Source organism: Ammospiza caudacuta, chromosome 7, assembly GCF_027887145.1.
Source record: "Ammospiza caudacuta isolate bAmmCau1 chromosome 7, bAmmCau1.pri, whole genome shotgun sequence".
NCBI classification, from domain to species: Eukaryota; Metazoa; Chordata; class Aves; order Passeriformes; family Passerellidae; genus Ammospiza; species Ammospiza caudacuta.
This window is the reverse complement of record NC_080599.1, coordinates 30,772,839-30,794,954: the sequence shown is the minus strand read 5'-3', so window position 1 is coordinate 30,794,954 and position 22,116 is coordinate 30,772,839. Positions and strand designations below refer to the sequence as shown.

At 38.5% G+C, this 22,116-nt stretch overlaps 1 protein-coding gene across 2 annotated transcripts in view; it reads right to left on the bottom strand.

Moving 5' to 3' along the window:
• DPYD (dihydropyrimidine dehydrogenase) overlaps positions 1 to 22,116 on the bottom strand; it is a 327,901-nt gene that overhangs the window by 101,138 nt on the left and 204,647 nt on the right. For both annotated transcript variants that reach the window (XM_058808550.1, XM_058808551.1), the window contains 2 exons: positions 4,077 to 4,145; positions 1,586 to 1,669 (listed from right to left, as the gene is read on the bottom strand). In XM_058808550.1, the coding sequence (XP_058664533.1) occupies positions 1,586 to 1,669; positions 4,077 to 4,145 (153 nt within the window). The remainder of the gene's footprint in view (positions 1 to 1,585; positions 1,670 to 4,076; positions 4,146 to 22,116) is intronic.

The window sequence follows — 22,116 nt, the reverse complement described above, 5'->3', positions numbered from 1 at the left end:
GAGCCTGTTTCAGTTTGGAACCTCCAGGGCTCTCCCTGACCAGACTGCACTTTCCACAGTGTCCTGCCTTCTCAGGCAGGGACACATCAAACTACTGAGTTATGCTCTGCAGACTGAAGGGAGGGAATTTCTTCAAAAGCTTAGAAACATGGCTAAAATAGCAATTTGTTTTTGAATTAATTAATAATTAATAATAAAAATATTAATAACTAAAAATTAATAATAACTACTACTGTTTTACTAGTGTTATCGTAGAGGGCTTTTATGATTCTCTCCCATTTTTAATCACAACTTCAGTAAATGACCACTGGCCATAAAAAGCATCCAGACTACTTTCATTAAAAATAATACTCTACAGCATGGACCAGATTGACGTAATTTTGTTCACAGAAAACAATAAAATGCCCAGGGCACTGTGCCTGATAGTATTGCTATGATAAAGCTATGCTTGAAGTGTGTCCACTTGAAGTGTTGCACTGATTACAGCTCCTAGTGCTTCCCTACTTTCAGAAAGGGAATGGTTCAGTTACCCAACTACACCTCAGGTCTTCTAAGTTTTGTGTTTAACTGAGCAAGGGAGGATGAATTAAGATGCTTACTAGCCCTCTACAAAGGGGTCAGGTGAACAATAATACGTCAGCTTTAGGGTATATAATCATCATTCCCACTCTGCATCCCCTTCCTCCTCTTCTTCTCCCTGTCCCCAAAATGTATTAAGATGGGAAATCAAAGAGGCTTCATAATTCGGAAACTTTGATGGTCAAACTGTAGAAAATTTCTCCTAGTAGACTGTGAACCAAGATTTTTCAAAGACCTTCAATTCACTATACTTGGGCATTTTTCAGAGCCAAAACAAATTTCAAGGCATGACCAAAACAAGCAAAAATCTACAAACTTCAAAAGGATATTAGTATGAAAATAAGGGTTTGTATGTGTATATTTTCTTTTCATGGCCAAAACAACACACATTCTCCTAACTGAAGTCATGGGATGTACTGATAAACTCTGCAACAGATTTCTGCATGGCAGAGACATCAGACATGGATAATTCCAATCTCAACCATATAAACCAGTAAATCTATAGTAACAGAACACAGGCCCTTAAAGAGAAGGTGGTAACTGTACACAGTACTACCAGAATGTATGGACTCTTCTGTGATTCTGAAATACAGTTAGGCTCATATGATAAAAACTTTGAAATGAAAGGCGTGTATATCTCATGTTCTTCAAAATCATTACTGATATATGCAGTAATTACTAGCTTGTGATTTAAAAGACATCTACAGGGCACTGAAATGGAAATCAACAAATTCTGTCTAAGTGCTTTTTTGAAATTATTTGTTTTCATCATATTCCTTGTCAAATACATAATGCATTTTTGTTCTCAGCAAAACTAAGCATTTTGTACATTCTCAGCTTCTTTTTTCTTTTTTTTCCTCTCATCAATAAATATTTAAACACATTCAACCTAAAAATCTCAAGCTGCTAATCTGCAGCTTGTGTCTTGCCCCCTGAGGTGTAACTATCAATGTGGCAGTGCAGGATTGCTGGAGAGATATTAAATAGATTGTGGTTACAGTCCTACCTGCCCACAGGCCAGTCCCATGCCTCGCTCCCCCATACCATGAGGACATGATAAATTTAACTCCAGCGCATCAGCACCAGCAACCTGTAAAACAGGTGGAAGGACAAAAATGAAAAATTTATTTCAAGTAATATACTCTTTCCTGTAGTATTTACTGTTCATGTCAAATAGATTTCTTCAGACATTTGACTTATTTTTCTTTTCTAAGAGAAAAAGCTATGATACCCTAGAAAAGAAGCCCGTTGATCATTAGAGAGAAAAAACTTCAAAAACTGATGTGGTTTCCAGACATTCTTAAGGAATTAGAGTAAAAAGCAAAGTAAAAAGATATGAGCAGAATAAAGAGTTGGTTCTGGAAAATGTTAAAAAATTAAATGCAATTACAGGGCCTAAGAGCAGCACTAAGAGCTTTGGCAGGCAATGTTACACAGGTGCTGCTGTGCTCTGAAGAACTGTAACTCAGTAATAAATGTTTCCTTTTTACTTTAATGGATTCAGTCTCCAGATTTTCTGCAGGCACCTGTACTGTGCCATAGCTTTTGTCATTAAGTAAATTTGTTTCTAAAGAACAAGAGGTTAATAAAAAAAGTCTGAACAAACATATTAGCCATGCTAATTCCTGTTCATCGCCCTCTATTAGTTCCAATTAAAAGGGGAAGGAGCCGAGCTGTCCGAGGGCAGCACACAGACACGCTCCTCTTCCTTTCTGAACTGCTCCGGCCTGACACGAACATCTCTCCTGTTGCCTTCCAGTGGCTCTAACTAGGGTTTTGTTCTGCATCTGCATTTTGTTTTGCTTATTGAACTGGAGTAACTTTGCCTGCTGTGTGGCCATGGTTCAGCAGCTCCCAAAGTGCGTGAGCAGGGAGAAGCCATCCATCACTCGCAGGAGCCCTACCCGCTCCGGCCGGCTCCGCGAGCCCGGCCATGCCGGGGCTGTCGGCCTCCCTGACAAGCTGACCTTTAGGATGAATAGGTCATCCTCCTGCTGAGACACTGTGCTACCGTCTGGGGCTTCTGCTCTTGTGAAAGCCACATCCATTACCTCTAGGCAGGATCCTACGTGTGCGATTAAACATCCCTGCTCTTCAGCTGTGCATTCCAGGGCGCCCCAAACTAGCGCAGACACCAACAACTACCCAGAAGAGTGTTCTATCACACAGGTTACACATCGTTGACTGCATTTACAGAACCACCTCTTTTCTAAAGGGGTAACATAAATACAAGCACAGATTGGAAATAAGTGCCTTAAAGTTGGGCAGCAGTACCACCGGATTAAAGAAACAGGAGCAAAGGCACAGTAAAGCCATTCTTCCTGATCAGTTTAAGCGTGGCACTGCTTCCGTCAAGCAGAGATTCCAAAATATGATTTCATGGTCAATTAGGTAAATACAGGTATAAACTGAAATAGTGTTGAAGATTGCCAAGCTAACTACTGAAAATGTTTAATTTCACTTCCCTAAGTCCCTAAAGTGACTTTTTTCCTCACAGGTTTAAAATGCTCAAAGAAAATTGAGAAGTGTCACCCTACATAACCACAGGAGGGCTTAGGACACTGAATAAAGCAACAATGATGTTGAAACATTCTGCCATATGAAAACACAAATTCAAAATATCCAAAACTCTACCCATACATATATAAAAACATATTTATAATTTAAACATTTGAATCTGAGGTAGTGCTAGAAATAATGACAGTAATTTTTTTCTTTCCTTAAATTTGTTAATGCTATTCTTTTAATTTCCTCTAGATACTTTATGTGGAAAACAGGCTTTAATTTAAACATAAAACTTTGCTTTCCATTCAGATATAGACACCCTTCTGAATGAAATTAGTGCAGTCCTGATAAGTATTTCTTATACTACTCCCTATGGACACAGGTACATGCTATTAAATAGTTTTTCCCTCCAATTGAATAGAAATTTCAGGTGCATTGTCTGTTTGCATTTCTGTAAGACTGGATTTATATTATAGAAAGCCTGCTGACTGCTATTATATATGCTGACTTTCTCAGCTATCATTTTTGAAAGTCTGTATTAAAAGTAGAATAGCATTAAATGAGCCCTTTATACTTTAAATATTCAAGAGTTTTATATTCAAAATTTCTTCTGGTGCTGTCAAACTAGTGCGCCTCTAGGCAAGGTAAGATCAAGTTGGGCTCTCAAAGGTAGAATTAAATTTTATCAGGGCATCTGTCATAATATACAGTTTGCTTAAAATGCAGATAAAAAGTATATAGGTTCAAAAACTAAAGGCTTTCCAGGTACTGCTTAAAAATCTGAGGGACTATTTTTATGGAACAGATTTCCTTTAAATTTACATTTCCATCATTTTAATGAAAACACAGAATAAGCAAATTATAATGGACATGTTTTAAATTCTCATTTTTCACTTTGAATCTATTTCTTTCAAGAAATCCCTTACTGCAGCTCTTGTTTACAAGGAGAATTAAAAAAAAAATATGTGGAAACACATTTAGGAAACCATTACCTCAGCCATTTTTGAGAGTTCAGTCCAGTCCTCCCTGTTATAGCTGCACATGACGCTGGCAATCAGAACCTGGAAAGAGGATATACACATTATTGTGACACTGTACATTACTGTGACTCTAGACACGGACTGCACAGCCTGCTTATGGGAACTACCAGTTGTCTGCCAGGAGCCAGAGAGTGAAATACAGCTGCAGACCTCACTGGGGACAAGAAACAGTGACCAAACTCATCTATTATATCCCTAGGTTTGGAAGAAGGTCTACCCATGTGCATTCTCTCTGTCATGTGACACAGTGAGAACAAAGTCTGTCCTGCACACAGAGCCCACCAGGACACTGTCAGACACACTCGTTCTTGAGGCCTGAGGAATGGAGTTGTTATTTACCATTAATACAAATGACAGAAGCATTTTGACTGTTTAGAGGTAGATAAGACATCAGTGCACGAGTTTATACTCCAATGTGGCAGTGTATGGACACAATATTCCAGCTGACTTCAGGAATCCAGGACACATCAAATCCAGACCCTGGAGTCTCTTACCATGCAACTTTAGGACACAGAAAGAGAGCCAGAACTATTTTGTATCCTAGAGGAAACTGAGAGGAGACTTTCAGCATGTGGGGAAACTCTGAAGGACTGGGAGAATGGCCCAGGGAATCTCCAGCTTTTGTTATCCCATGATGACATTTTATTTGCTACACACTGACTGGCCCCAGTTCCCCAGAGCTATTCTGTGTAATTGCCTTTCTTTTTCATTACACTGAGCACCTTTCAAGTCCAGATTCTGCCTCTAGCTGCTGGCTCCCTCTAAAATATTTCTTGAGGTTCACGTTTTTAGGTAAAATAAGATCTAACAGGATTCCTCACGGAGTGGGGAGGCACCTAAACACACACCTTACCAGCTGCATACAGTGCTATTTACTGTTAAATTAATGTTAACTACTCCTCTGGTCAATGCCCAGTTCAAGTGACAGTGCTAATTTCCATTTAAGACTAAAATAAAATAATGTGTTCTGGACTCAAAAGTTGAAATTATGAAGTTGATAGATTTGAGGTAAGATCAGCAGAGAAATCAGCCCAGAAATTCCTGCATGAACAACTTCTTAGAAGGATGATGTTTGGAAGAAAAAATGTAACAGAAAACCATATTGCAGCAGCTAAAAGGTTAAATCAGAAAAGATATCAGAGAACTTAATAGAAGTCTCCAAGCTCAGTCTGTGTTCAAAGGAAACAGGAGGAGAGGAGAACAGAGAAGTGTCTGGCCATGCTCTTGTTTATTTGGCCCTCTTACATGAAACTTTCACATGAAAGTTTGATTGACAGGTAACGTGACATTTGATTTTAATCTTTTTGTTTTCCAAACAAGCTTTACTGTCTCATTAATAGCCAGGGTTGGCTGAATCTGTCACCCCCTCATTTTAACACTTCTCTTGAACTTTCCCATAATGCTGAGGGTTAATGACTCATTCATTTCAAACAAATACTGAAAAGTATGGTGTAGAAAAATTTTCCAACACACACAATTGCTAGAAACTGTAAACTTCCAAATTATCTGCATGAGCAGGAGGAGATATTTGCTATCTTCAGAAGGGAGGGAAACATTCTTTGAAAAGTAAGGCAACTATGGAGAAAATTGGACATGGTGAGGTTACATTCTACTAATTTAAAACGAAACACATTCCAAACATATTAATTTAAAAGGAAATACCACGTATCATCATCATCATCATTATTTCCATTGTTTTTCTCTGATGAGTCTCTACAATGAAGCCACCCACCTGCAGACTGCCCACCCACCCTCCTGGCTGCTGTTTGCAGGATGGCAGTCTGGTGAGAAGGGAAGTGTTTGATGAAGTGCCTGCCTTGCCTGCAGGTGCCCATTTGTGCTCACCTCTGGCATAAATATAAGACCAAACTCTTCATTAAGCACACACAATCATTACTGCCCACGCTTTTATTCCCCTCTGACAGGGAAAAAGAGTCTCTCTCCTATACCATATTTTTTTAAATAGAGAAAAATCTTATATAGCTGTACAGGTCAAATGTTAATGAAACAAAATCTGCTCTGTGTCCTATTTGAATATTCAAGATAAATTGAGGGATCTGGAAATAAACAGAAATCTCTTTTAAAGGACTTTAATTTTTTAAAAGCAAAAAGTGTGACAAATCTAAGAAATTATATATAAGAAAAATTTAAAGCAATTGGAATTTATCTAGAAACAGTATCTTGTCAAATTCATGCTTTTTATAAACCAACTAAAAGAAAAAAAACAACCCAGCAGCTCAGACACTGACAACATGATAAGGATTTTCACAGTTGCACTCACAATCCAAAGTACATCAGAAATCTGCACAACTGAGCTTTAAAACAAACCAAATTTTTCATTGGGGAAGTTGTAAGACAACAAGGGCAGCTGACTTGATTCATAACTAGTTGAGTTAGGTTACATCAAGTGTTACTAATGAAATTTGAAAATTCTGCTGGGAGTGTACAAAAGAGGAGGAACATGATCTGTGATGTTTCAAAGAGCTGTTAATTAAGACAACATGTTTATTTAATATTGATAAGTTTTAGGATTCATATTTAAAATTAAGCCCGTACTTTTTGACAGAAGCAGTGGTTTATAATAACAAAAATAACTGAAAACAAAAATTATATTTTTGCCATGACTGTTCAGGAAAGCCATGGTCTCAGAGGGATTAATGAAAATTTAAAAATAGTAGGGATTATTTTATGGTTCCCCTCCCCAGTGTTCTCTTGCAACTTGAAAATGAACTTATTTCCTAGGTGAAAGAATGTCCCCCAGCACTCTGTGCTAACAAAACTGTCCTATCTCAAGTGACTGCTCTTCCCCAAAACACCTTTACAGTCTCTTCATTTGGATTCAATGCCCAACAAAAAGAAATAATCACTGTCGTGTGCGAACACTTAGGGGAACTATCGGTGATGCCTGAGGTTCGGATCTACTCCTAAAATCACACGTGGAAATTTATAAAGAAAATATAGACTATTATTACTACCTAAAAGAGAATAGCAAAAACAAAGTAAGAATTCCAAGTGATAACAGGCAAAGTTATATTGGAAAGTAATAAATGAGAACTGTATCCCATTACAGCTTCTATGTCTCTTCTTACTCATCTTTTCGGTGCCTACAATGCCATGTACCAAATTACCAACCCCACAAATTTAATAGCCCCAAACAGCTGCTATCTCATGGAAATCCGGCGCATGGCCCAGCCCAGAAGCATCTGCAGAGAGCACATCCTTCCTTTTGATTCCTCAAATTTTCAGTGGCAACCTGACGTGAGCTTAATTACAGTGGTTTGAGCCACAAGTGTGAGGCTGCACACGCTTCCCAGCTTACAAAAGTAGACTCTGACAGATCTTACAATGAAGCTGCTGCTAAAGTGTGGTAAGTGGTAAATGAGGGTTGACTAAATTGCAGCTTTGTCATAGCTCGAGTGTGGGCTGCCTGCAAACTGTGCATGATTGAAGCACAGTGGGACCCCCGGCCCATTCCTTATTCCAGACCACAATCATAGCTGGTGGATGCTGTTCCCCCTTCTCCTCCATCCAAGCTGCTGTTTTGCCTGTGGTGGGAGATGCTGCTGCCCGCCCCACACAGCAGCCCTGCAGACTCTGTCCCTCCCTGACCATCACTGTGACACATGTCACCAGACAAGGGCTTTTCACCCCACACTATGTGACTGACAATTTCTCCAAATGCCTATAAAGGGACAGATGCACGTTTGCAACACCACACGCTGCTCTGTGTTCAGCGTTTTCCTGATCATTCATGGAACAAAGAGGTCCTCAGTAAAACTTGCTTTTTGTTGGAGGGAAGGGAGGTGGAAAAGGGAGGGTATGTAATGTACCAGTTAGGACACCATTATAGGGTGAATATACTGTAGCTAAAGCAGTAAAAAGCTACATTTCACACAATTCTGTGACTAATGCATTAGTAGTTGTTCTACTTAAAAGAATACTGACAAGGTACTTCTCATAATCCTTAAAGTACTTTTCTCCCTGTTTATAATAATCCCCTGGAAGCTTAAACTAGACTCTATTTCCCTTGTGAATGTTTTTTTTTCTCATCCATTATCTCTATGTGGACGTCTTATGAATGCAATAGAATGAAAAGAAATAATAAGGATGAAGTTTGCCACTGTGTATGTTTTCAAGTGATCTTTCTTTCCTAGCACATAGAATTCACTGCAAGAGGTTGCAAAACAAAAAAAAGAGGAAAAAAAAAAAAAAAACAACAACTGGTCTAGTTTGGGTCATATCTATTTAAAGCCAGAGAGCAGTAAAATTCTACGTTGACAATTACCATTTGTCCAGTACTGCTCTGCAGGGAGTAAGGGAGTTTCAGTACACTCAAACAACCTGAAATAAAGTCTCAGCTGTCTGGATTTAAATGTGAACACTGTCAATTCCTGCAAATTTAATAAAAATTCTCAAGATACAGAATGAAATCACAATCCTCCATCCTCACGCCTGTGATAACCATATTTATTTTGGTCATCACACACACTGGCCAGAGCCTGTATCTGTTCTGAATCTCCTCTTCCAGGCCTGTGCATAATCTCCATGCACTTCAGGAAACCCAGCCACCAAAATTTCTGCTTGCTCTTCCCTGCCTGTACCTTCTTACAGCTGCACCTGACTTGAGGGCAGTTCTGCATCATGCCCCAAGATGCAGGCTCAACAGCAAAGAGCTGCCTGTGAGGGAGTAACAGCAGCAACATAGGACTTTTGGGTTGTTCCACTCAAGATGTTCCACTTCTGAAGACTCATAACAACAGCCTTGCTCTCCAACCCTGCCTCTTACACAGTATCAGGTTCAGGATGAGTCCCAGCTTGCCACATTGAGCCAGCAGAAAAGTTCTTGGAGGCTTGGTGCTATCCAGTGCCACCTCTGGCCACCCTCTGGCTTTTCAAAATGGTCACTGGCTGGTGAAATGATCCTCCTCAAAAAAATAGAGTCAGAATTACCAATGTACGGAACACTTCTAACACCCACTGCACAAGAACAAGAGCACAAGCACAGCAAACATTCTGTACTGCACAAATACACTCAAATGTGCAGTATTGAAAAACAACAGGAGCACAAACATTTTCTGCTATAAAAATAACCCTCTGGAAACCAGCCTGATTTTGATGCCTTGTACACTCAGCCTGCTTTCTCTTTTTGTGTACATTCTTGTAAATTTTGATTTGTTGCAGAATTGAAATAAAAATAAGCTTCTTATTAAAAACTACCTAGAACATCAAATCCCATGCAATAAGAAAGTTAACAATTGTAAAACCTGTCATGTCTCTGAGAAGCAGAGGAATTATCTTGTTATCAATTTAATAATGGAACACTGAAGTAAATGATGCCATCCACTGACACCAGTAACACTGTCTCTCCTGGGAAATTCATGTTGGTAGGAACTGTCAATCTAGATGGATATGGACATATGAAACGTTGTACCTTCAGTCCATAAATCTATTCTTTCTGCACTGCCTTAATAAAAAGATTCTGCATGATGATAAAGACAAGCAACGCAGAATGTCTTGACACTGCTGACCTGCAATTCTGCTTCTCTTCTCTCTTCTTTTTTTAGGGAATTTACTCTCCAGTAAATAATTTAACAATCTCTAACCACCCATTGTTTTCCTCCTTCACTTGCACTTAAAATACCTGTTTTAGTATACGAAAATGAGACAAGTAGGGGATGTTAGTATGTTTATTATTCAGATGTAGCATACCTTTGGAATAAAGCACTTTCTGTGTCTTGCTACTTTATAGTGAGAGCTTCCATTTGTTTTTTAAAGGAAGGGGAAATTAAGATAACACAGAGCAACACAAAAATAGGCCAAACATTACCAGCACACAACTAAGTTTAGAAAGATGATTATAAAAGTTTAAAAATGCTATGATTTGCTCTATGTATTACATAGAAAAGCCAGCATGAGCAGAAAAAAACATAGATTCTAATCTCAGGCTAAATGGAGATGCGTCTTTTTAAAGGTAGTTATTTTCATATGATGGCTCTGCTTCTATCAATGAAATCCACTTATTTAATGAGATTATTTGATGGATTTCAGTGAGTACACTGGGCTACAACTTCAAAATCAGGCCTAGAGTTGTTAGGTTCTAACACCCTCACACAAACAAAACCCAAAGGCTATGAACAAACCTTTTTCTTTGCAAAATAACACAACTTGTGTCTTTGATGGGAGCAGAAAGCTAATCAGGTTGCACTTTCGAACTTGCTGTACCTGTAGAAAAACAAGGGATCTGCTTGGTTTTGTAAGTGCCCCTCTACCATGTCAGATTCAGCCCTGTGTCAGCGCTACCAGGGCAGCAGAGGAGCTACCTTGGCCCTGCTTACACAGAAATGTACAGGCACACATCACAGACATGGAAACATGCATAAATGAAAATGAAATGTGATCTAATGAGAGCGCTGCTAATTCGCAATGCAACTGAAAAAAGGTGAATGGTCAAGAAAAAAAAAAGATCTGATGCACCCCTCATGACTCAGGGCACTCTAATTAAGATGTGGCAACTTCTGAACATTGAAAAGGGAACCATGGAATAAGAATTCCCCAAAGAATTTGTACAATGAAAGAGAATATAGCACCTGTGTAGAGCACTTCAGGGAAGCTCAAATATTTAACATGACTAGAAGTAGTATGTCCATTTTATGACAGACTGTTGAAAATTTCAGTACTTCAGGTAAACCCTTCAAATTACATTGAAAATTACCTATGTGGCTAAAGACTTCCCTGGAAATTTGACAGAATCTCTGGGATTTTATTTTTCATAGGAAACCTATCCTAGTTCAACCTTTAGTCTCTTTGATAATGAGTGAAAAAAAATATATGAGTACATGGAAATAAAGGCTGAATCCAAGAGAAGAGTGAAGACAGATACTAATTTTTGGCAGTGTTTCTTTCTAACAAAGCCTGCAAGCCCTTGTGGAATTGGCATGCCCCTGCTGTATTTCTGTGCTTTCTACTCTGATTTAATATAAAGAGAAAGCAGAGGAGGCCAATACATTATTGGAGAAGCTAAAAGAAAAGGGATATATCTAATTCTATGATATTTCAGACACATGCTATGACCTGTAGCAAAAGCTTTTCACCAGGGTGCTGACACATTATTGATTCTCAAGACCACATAAGAAAAACAAGGCTGGCAAAAGGCTGCACAAATATGTGAATTTTTTCCTCCACCTTTAGAAATTTTTCTCTTATCAAATTCTCTGCGCAGATACACAAAGTCCTTTTAACCACAGTTCTTTGAGCACCTCGCTAATTGTTGCTCTTTATTTCCACAATAGCACAGGCAACTCTCGGCAGGGTGCCCCTCTGAGAGGGGAAGCCAACTGGAGACAAAGATGTTCAAGGCATGTAGGCTGTTCCCACAGAGGGAATGAGCAGCTGCTGACTGAAAGGAACCCTCAGATCCCCTCCAGACCTTGGCTGCCTCTAGATATATACAGATATATTTCCCCAATTACTCAGCAGCAAAGCTGCTTAACTTATTAGAAAACAAATTCAGCAGAAAATATAAAGAGACAAAATACAGAATTAATAACTTCATCACAGTTTTGTAACCCCTGCACTCTGTCAGCTAGCAATTCCCCAGGTCAAATCTGTCTCTTTGCATCTCTGAGAAGTCCATCCTATTGCTTCTCTTGTTCCATCACCCCCCAGGGCTTCTTTTAATTCACTTCCTTGGATTTTGAAATCTCAAGAAAGCTAGCAGTATCAGTGCTAGTAGAGGAGAAAATTGTGACTTAGAGAGCAGAGAGAAAAACCCCTCCCTTTTTACACCTCAGAGCCCTGTGATCTACTTCATCATGTGACATTGCTGGTGCCGGAGGGATGCTTGGAAGGCCTAAACGATTTTGTCAGCCAGGTTGCATCCTCCACAACTCACCCACTCTCTCTCTGTGCACCATTATCCTCCTAGTGATACACTGAAAACCAGTGACAATTTACCTGAGTTTTGCAGAAAAATTCAGTTAGGCTTTTCTGAGAGGTGAGGGTGTGGTAGTTAAGAAGATATGTAGGAACAGGCTATAAGGCTTGTCCCATCTTCAGGATGTTATCTGATGGCTTTAAATGCCACCTGCATGGGGGAGACCTATCAGGCCCTGAATGCTATTTGTATTTAAATACTATATATAAATAGTATAAAAATACTATTTCCCTAGGTATCAGTCTAGCTATGGGACTTCACAAAGAGAAGAGCTTCTTCACAGTCCCAAACCTGCCTGATCAATGGGGCAGGCTCACCCCATGATCAGAGACAATCCGCAAATGTCCACAGGGCTAAAAGCATGCTATCTTTTCAATGGCCAAAGCAAGACCAGTGGGATCCAACCCCACCAGAACCCTTCATTTGGAAAAAAAATCTTTCATGTATAAATATTTCTATAGTGAAAATTATAATAAAGTAGTCCATTATCAAAGACAGAAATTCCACTTTCTGTCAGGCACAGAACTTTTCAAGAAGGGAAGATGTAAATCTGTGTTTTCTGTTGATCTGTTCATATATATTTCCTATCATCCCCTGGTATTTCCCAGCCGGGCCAAAAATTCAGGGAACAATAGAGCCACTATGCACTGAACCTCCTGATAGCAGGTCTGCAGGGCTCCCATCTGTGGTATGATCAGAAAAATCTCATGAGTGGGTAGCTTTTTTTTCTATGCAGACATAAGAATTTACTTAAGTAGCTAGCTGTTATGTCTGATGACCCAAGTAGTTTTTTGGCTACACTCCAGCAGCAAAGAAGATACAAAATTAAGGGCTGTAAATTGGCAGTTACCTTCTGACTAATCTTTCCTCCTCAAGTGCCAGTTCGACCCACCTCTTCATATTTTAGGGAAGCTCATGTGAAGATGCTGAGAAAGTGAAAGAGGCCCTACTATTTCACTGCATATCTGGAAGTTTAATAAAATTGTTACCTAACTTGTTCAGCATACCGCTATGTGATTGGACATTTTAAGATTAAAATGCATTGAATTTTCTACAGCCTTATAGCCTCATTCAAATGATCATTCAAATGAAAGACCTAATGTTGGTGAGATTTTTATCAATTTCCCAGCTGTGAATATGTGTGTTTCCAAAAAGATAAATCGAAAATAAATCATGTGAAGTGTGGATGCCTTTGGCAGAATCAAAGGCAAAAGTCCTACTAGGAACCAGTGGTGTTCTGAGAGAGACACTGAGAGAATGCAAATATAACATACATACATTTTTAATGCCCACCCTTTGCTTTAAGATGCACACACTGCACACAGGGTAAGAATTGGGGTAGCTAAAAATCCCACACTCTTTAGATACTCTCATCTGAGCTGTATATAACTTAAAAGAAACATTCTGCAAGCATATTCAGATTTTAATACAGTTACAGAGAGAGAGCATAAATGGCTAGGTGGCCAAGAATGGCATAGCTAAGAATAAGTCTATCATATCATATTACACTGCAAGAAAAGTGAAGCAGATTTTTATAAATGCTGCCTGAAATTTAGGAATAGAGCTTCATGATATTTTTTCCAAACATAAGACTTAAATTAGACTTAAATTACATCCTTATGTAAGGATGTAAGAAAAATCAACATAACTACAATTTTATACAAAAATATTTAACATAAAAAGAAGTAAAAGAAAATTAAATTTGAAATAGATTAGGAACCCTGCACTTAAAAATGTGAGAAAGATGCAAAAATAACCAGTAAAAAAACATTCTTCCTGAGATTTGTGAGACGGGAAACTGTAGTGGCAGGAAACAGGAGAGAAAAGCACTCTGTTGGTTTCTTAGTTTGCATTTAACCTACGTGGCTCACAACAAAGGATGTACTTAAGCCTCCTATAAACCATCCTTTAAAATATTTATTTGGGTTTAAGTGTTCAGTAAATAAGTACTTACTGTCACACACTTCCTTCAACATTCAAAAGACCATCTCCACTAGCTCTGCATACAAGGTTTCAACACACAAGCAGGTTTACTGCTGATTTATGAGTTACCTACCCTGGGCACACCTGCAGCCAGTGGCTGCTCTAGTGCTCTTTCAAACCTCATAAAATAGGAGGTAAGGCTGGTTTGCTATGTCCAAAACAGAAGAAATTCATATTAAGTTGAATCAGGCTGTATTTGCTGCAAGTTCCCAACAGGGGTAGTTACCACACTGACAAACTGCAATTTGCTATCCCGTGGCAATTGGTTGGCATATCTGTGTTCACACAACTGTGCATTAAACTAAGACTGTATGAAGAGAGCAAGATTGCTTTTTGGATTCTGCTGGCCACCTCATTTTGCATGTTTAGCAGTTGCTCCTTTAAGCATAGTTCATTAGAAAAACAAAAACAAATCAACAAAAAACCCCACCACAAAAAAAAAAAAAAACAACCAACAAAAAACCAAAAAAAACCCAAAAAACAAACCCACAAAAAACCCCCCAAAGCTAAACAAAAACCCCAAACCAACTGAACAAAATAATTACAATATAAAACAGGGTGAGTTGAGATGTAGGACATAGAATTGTGACAGATATGAGAAGTTTAGTAATGAAGACTATGTAAAAGTTTATGGTCGTAGTACTTAAACACAATGTGCATAAAAAGTTTAGAAGCTACCAGCAGTATTGAGGGTGTATAATAAGATAAGTTCAGAGCCCACTAAGAATTCTGCTAATCTACATGTTCCTCTTGGTAGATAAAGAAAAGAAAAAACATCTTGGAACACTTTATTCCCACATTTCGCTCAGAATTTGAGATCTTTCCCTAGCCCCCCTCCCCAGAAAGCACAGGAGGCTGGGATACAGTCCAGCAGCTGTCAATCATACTGAAGAGCTGGCTCTCATTGTGATGGATTCCAGCATGTGCCTCTGCCTCTCTTGTCTGAGCTAGAACATGTCTGCAGAGAGCCAGCTCTCCTACTACCGGCACAGTTCAGAGCAGCAAACGCCGCGCTTGCTTCTGCACAAAAATAAACAGTTTGGTGGTAGAACTGCATCTACACTGGGTTCTGCCAGGACAGCAGCTAGATGCCATTTTATTTTTAGTATTCCTAGCCTACATAAGTATGTGAGCAAGCCTTTTAAATATAGACCTAGCCTTCATATTTTTCTTCATTAGAGTTCCAGCAGAATGCCTAAAATGTAAACCACATCACAGAATTTACAGAATATGGGCTACAGGAACAGCATACACTTACTACTTTGATCAGTTATACATTTGCTTTCCTGTTATTATTGTAAGACAAATACTGTAATATGAAAGATGAAAAAGCAGAATTATCTAAATCTTATCTACTCAGTGCTTCATAAAAGACTAAAATCGTATCACAGACAATAAAATGAATGTCAAAGGTACTGTGCATTTTAAAAGATCAAATTCTATAATTTAGCCAATTGCCTATGACAAACATGAAATGGAAATTAGGAAGACATATTTAGGGGATATGTATTTTGCACAAGTGATCAGACTAGCAGAATTTGTCATTTTTACAAACTTTAGATTTTAATTTTGATGAGTTGTTGACTCTTAACAATTTTAAAATTTTGCCTTTATTTTATTTTTAACATTTATTTTGTAAGATTGCCACAAGGTCATTTTATCTCCATCCAATGGCATCTAGATCTTAATATTACAACAACAACTGCCCAGAAAAGGGCATTTCCCAGGGAGTAATGACTGGCTGGGAGGAGTTGATGGCCTGAGGCACTGCTGAGGGCCATTAACCCTGGCCAGTTATTAATCGCCAGGAAATGCCCTGCACCAAGGTTGTTATTGCTATTTTAAGCACAGATTGAGGGCGCGAAATGGATATCTGAGCATACAGGGGGTTTAACACATGATGCCATTTCCTTTGTTGCAGTTTATGGAGGACATTTCTACAATCTACAGTCCTGATACCCAACCAGATCACACAGATCATTTTGAAGCACTGCATTGTACACACAGTAACTCACAAATTGATAAAACAGTTGGGATTTTTAAGAGATTGTCTTTGCTCTCTAAATAATAGTCTGCATGTTCACACTTTAATAAGATGAACAGAAATATGCAACTCTTCATGTCAGTGTCAGCAGAATTACATTCCAGAAATATCTTTTTAAACATACTGTCTTTATGTTTGGGGCATTTCCTTTGTCAATACTCCTACTTAATGACCGCTCACATATCTCTGCAGAAAAGAATTTTTAGCAGGAACTGCCAAAGCACATCCTGAAGCAGCTTCAGCTGATGCTACCCATTAAGGAGTTTGTCTTTTCCAATAATCAAACAGATTGGGTCATTTTCTAGGAGATGGCTGGTAAAGTATTTCAGAAACCGCTTTAATTTTCTCCTACTTCTTAGCCCAAGGCTAAAGTTTCAAAGATGTGTTCATAGCCCAAAGATGTGTTCATAGCCCACACAGAAAGTGAATATTATACTTTTTTTTCCAGAGATCAATAAATCACATTTAAAATCAAAAGTATATTCTTAGCATATGTCCAAATAGTCTTCTGACTTATTGAACTACTCGCTATTTTTCACACCTTAGCTGTGACAGCAAAACAAACAAAATACGTCATGGCTTTATAATATATCTAGGAATAAAGTACAGTTCTGCACTAAACTAGTTTTCAACAAAGGTTCTCAACAATGCACTAGTTTCCAAGTGCAAAACAAAAAATACCTTCTCACATTTTTCCTCAAAATCCTAATTTGTCACCACAAACATGTACATCTGAATCATAAATTGATTGTAAAAATCTCACTGAACTTAATACGTGGTCCTATTTTCAGTTACAGATTGTGGTTTCCAGCAACAGATATGTTCTTTCCTAAAATAAAATTCCCTCAAATTGATGGCTAATGTATGTGTTTCCACTTCTTTGCCAGATTAAAAGTAATATTTTTTAAAAATTTAGAGTAAAAAAACCAACGCTGTATGAATATTGTGCAGCTGGGATCAAACATTATGACGTGTATTTCATGGTAATTTGAACAAAAATGATCAAATACTGTCTGTGGGTCAATTTTTAGGACATTTTCTTGTATTACTGTATGTAGGATTGTCTGAGGTGACCCTCTGGAAATGCAGCAAACCTTAGTAAATTGAAAGTAGCATTTGAATTACAAACCCCTTAGCACACCATTTCAGACTAGTAAAAAATATATCTATATCTCAGCTTCAGTTCAAGTAATGTAGTTACATGTTAATCAGGTTGTCAAAATGTAACACAGGAACAATGGTCCAAAGGTTGAGTCAGGACTGGGAGGCACAGAGAGCTTCTGATCCTGGGTGCAAACCTAAGAGCTCCTCTGTGTGCACGGCCAGCGCAGACACCAGGAACGGCTTACACAGCTCAGCGCCCCTTCTCCCACATGCACCAGCAGCAGCTCCCCAAGGGCAAGTCACACTAGTATTTCCCTAAAAAACTTTCCCAGCTTTTAAGAAATCTGTGGCACAGGAATTCCCTGAGTCAGAGGTGATGCTTTCAGGTAGCTTTTCCAGTGGGTTTTTCTCAGCCTGTATGCACCTCTGGGACTGGCAATGCCCCATGAGTAAGAGCTCCACAGCTGCCGAGCCATGTCGTGAGCAATCTCCTATCACTCATTTCCACCTATCACCTTTCTGGTTCCAATCCAGCAAGATGCGAACCACAAAGTGTATTCAAAATGTGAAGGGGAAAAAAAAGAATCAACATGCTGACATAGTGATGGGTTTTGCTTTGTTCCTTTCCTAGAAATTCTGTGTTTGATAAGCTTTATTTCAATGTTATTCAGCATTAAGCTGAGATTTTCATAGTGCTCTCTTACTGTAATCCTAGTATAGTTAGCTTAAAATCACTCACTGTACAAATAAATTTATCATTGGTTTATTCCATCTACATACTACATTCATTTTTTTTCCCCTGGCAGTTTACTTGAGAGTCAATCAGTAATGCAAGATTCTTCATAAAGCTTTATGTCAGCTCTCATCTTTATCTCCCTACATAACACACTATTATCAGCAAAGTTTACATTCTTAAAATTTTCTCTTTTCCAGATTGTTAATAAACATTTTGAATAGCACAGAACACAGTACAGATCCTTAAAGAATTTTCTTGCAGCTCTCTATCCATTGTGAAATTTGACTATTTATTCCTTAATATTGTTTCCCATGTTTAACTGGTTATTTGTTCATGTAGGTTTCTTCCTCTAATCTTAATTTATTTAAAATATATTTCAAATATATTTCAAAATAATTTAATTTCTTTCAAATTCCTCAGTGAAGGACCCTACCAAATACTTGTGGAAACCCAAGCTCACTTTTATCATCTGAATTTCTCTTGATGTCCCCAAAGAACTTTTTTTTAAAAGGCGTAACATACTACAAAGGGAGCTCTTCACTGTTTTGTTTGTTTTTCTTTCTACTAGTTCTGTTTTTCAAAATAGCTTTTACCCTATAGTTTCTCAGATCTCTCCCAGAAAAGAGATTTTACATTGACTCCACACCAGTTCTCTGCTACTTTCAAGGCTGGAGCAGATCTGCTATAGCCAACATGACTATCAAAACATGCTGGTTGATGAGATGATAGATGATAATTTTCCTGTATTTTCTCCTTTTTTTTTTTTTTAACTAACACCTAAGCCTCAAGGAATGAAAATTTACACCACTGTATTTTTAGCTTATACCCATCTCTATTATGATTCAGGTCATGTGAGGATTAAGCAGATTTTATGTATTGTGAGAAGAGCCTTTCCAAAAAAGTTTCTTTCTCTATGAGCAAATGTGATCTTGTAGACACAATATATCAGCATTTCTGGTACTAGCCTCTGGTTTTTGTTCACGGTGTAAATCAGACTTGTTGCTGAATTCCTCCTTGGACTGAACATGGAAAAAATGCATCCTGCTGGCTCACAAAGAGCTGAACCAGGATCAGGAGCAATGGGACGCCCTCAGGATGGGGGAAAAGCAAAAGCTTCCCTGGAACATGCAGAGCTATGTTGTCAATGTGTCTGCTGTTCTTTTGGGGCAACTTTTTTCCTTCTCTTTTCTTGGAAGTATTTTTCTTTACTTTTTTCACCCTCCCTTTTTCTTTTGGTGAAAGACAAAGAGAAAAAGGAGATGTGTCCATGTGCTCTGAGATCTCTTCCTTTCTCCCCACCACAGCAGTCACTGGAAATGGAGGAGTTATGGCCACTCTGGTGCTGCACACTCTCTAGGGCCAAGTGATTCCGTTCCTGGACAAGGCAATGAGTGTGAGTGCCTTATTCCAACCTCACCTTCCCTTTTCAGCTAGGATTTCCTCTGATGTTAAGGGAATGGGCCTACTGCCAGTTTTCTGTAGTGAAAGGGATCTTTTCCATATGGTGAATTTAACAACTGCTGTGTGGGTTTTTTCACCTCCTACCAAGCACCCATGATGGCTGGCTTTGGGAAGTTTAAGCTGCAGCAATAACAACTTCTGGAGCTTTTTAAATGTGATTTGAGGGCCTGAAATTCAGATAAAGCAACCTAGGTAGCTGTTCTGCACCTCTGGGAGTGTGCAGGCATCTAGGATGCCCAGCTTGTGGCTCTGTCACCCTATGATCTGTCCCTTTCAGTTCACATGGAAAAGCATCTGGACTTTCAGCAAAGTCCTCTCAGAATGCACAGCACATACCTTCCCCATTAAGAGGATGGGTTGATGTTGATGTTGGTACCAAGTGAGGTCCACATGGGCATGGCCCTACCTGATTGTTTAGAAATGTTTTATTCCAAGATTATAGATACTGAGTTTCTCAATATGCGTAAGATTCGTGACACGGAGATACAACTTAGTAGGTATTTGAAGTACAAAGTATAATTTCTCCTCAATAGAAAGGTAAAGCTATCTATACTAGGGCTAGGAAGAGCAAAACTATTGCTTTTTATAACCTGAAGCAAGTCCATGAGTGATATCTCAAAATGCAAATACTATGTACAACATCCCACAGGCATTTAAATACCCATTAAAATCAAAAGCTATAATAATACCTGCAAAAATAAATTATTACTAGTACCTCTAGTGAGAGATCCAACTTTGATCTTCTCACAGTAAAGCTGCGAAGTCCTCTGTATCTTAAAATGTTTTCCACCTAATGTCCCTTAATTTTAAGTCTCAAAGGAGTCTTCAGCAATTTTAGATATCCTGGTAAATCCCACTCAGTAACCAAATTACAGGGTCTACTAATAATGCAAACTTAGTGAGGAAAAAGGTTTATATAAATAGATTAATGCTGTTCCCACTTTGTAGACAAAACCTGTTTTTAAAACCTGAGCTGAACCAAACAAGATTGATATGGAGGACACCACTTCAGGGATCACACTGGCAAATCAATTAAACCTCCCCATGCAAAATATCCAAATAACTGTCGCAAGTCCATTTCTATTCAACTTATAATTTCATCTCTTGGAACATTGCATGTTTCTGCACCAGAATTTATTTGTAGGAGCAATGCACTCATATGTGCCTCTTAACATTGTATTTTTCTTCCCCTGTATCCCTTTATCTTCTCCTATCCTCACACGGTAGAATCAAACCAAATCTGGTTTGTTATGAAAATTTAAAAAAAAACTGAACCAAGAACCCACAAAGACCAAATCCAAACAAAAACTGCAGTCTTATTTCATACTTCTATGGAAGAAAAAAAAATCATAATATAAGAACTAATTGCACCATTCCAGGAGATTAAAAAAATAAATAAACAAATCCAAAAAATCCAAAACCAACAAAACCCCCACAATGCTGCAACGAAGATGGTTACCAGCCTGGGATCCAGCGATCTGTTCTCACACTCTCTAGCACGGCTACTCCCAACAGGTGCTCCTGGGACATTCTGAACAAAATGTTGAACAAAAATACATGTTGAACAGCTTCAGCCCTGAAAAGCTGCTGTCTGCTGAGTAACTGTCAGAGAGACCGTCAGCAACATTCCACAAGCAGCAGAACAAACATTAAGACAAGAGTCTTCAGCTTAGCTGGGGGGTCCACGAGTACTTACTGTTTCTAGCAGAAGAGGTTTCTCAATTCAACACATCATGCCACTGATATCTGAATCACAGATTTAGTGTCACAGCTGACAATCTGCTATCCTATGTACATTCCCTAGAGTCATGCAGGAGATCAAACTCATTTGTGTTGCACTAGGAGACCAAAAACTTACTTTTAAGACTTCAATATACTAACACCGCAATATTGAAAAATATTAAATTGGGCATCTTCTTTCAAAATCCGAGTTCTTTCATGTAGTACAAATTTCTTGGATATTTGCTTGTTCTCTTAGTCTGGTAGGGAACGACATTTCTCCTACAATCTATTTCATGGAATACCCTGTCAAAGCCCTTGTTTGTACTGCTGTGACCTCCTGCACACACCCAGACTCAAACTAATTAGCATACTGAGGTTTTAAACTTATTTGTTTACCTTATTATCATCTACTGGGCACCAGTTACAGGAAGGTGTAGAGAGACTATTTGGCAATTGTGTTCATCACCTTCTTAGTGAAACGTAGGTATACATTTCTCTGCAGAGAAGTTACTGTTTTCAAACCTTGCTCTTTTCAAGCTTGTTCTCCTCAGTGCAAATGCTAAAGCTCCTTGCTTTACCATGTCACCAAGACATACTGCCACCACCAATATTCACAGTTCCCAGCACAGATAATGGCCAGATTGTAGCTATTGTCAAGTATGTGAATATAAAATTTTAGCAGTAAGTTCTCCTCCTAGGCATAATAACTTTTTTTCCCAACTTTCTCAGCCACTTCCCAATGATTAAATTTTGTAGACATTTGCTAACGTAAAAGCAATTTTTTTTCCCACATTGTTTTCATTCTTGTTCATATCATTAGGGGAGCTCTACTTGGCTGAATTAATATTTCCTAGGTAAGCTAATTTCTTGAATGTATCATTCTCTGTCATTTTTTCAGCAATGTTTTGGCTGAAAAGTACACCAATACACCATATAATCAGATATCTCCTTGGTGGATGAAATATGAAAGTGGGACTTGTTGTGACATTAGTGTTAGTTCTTTCACCCG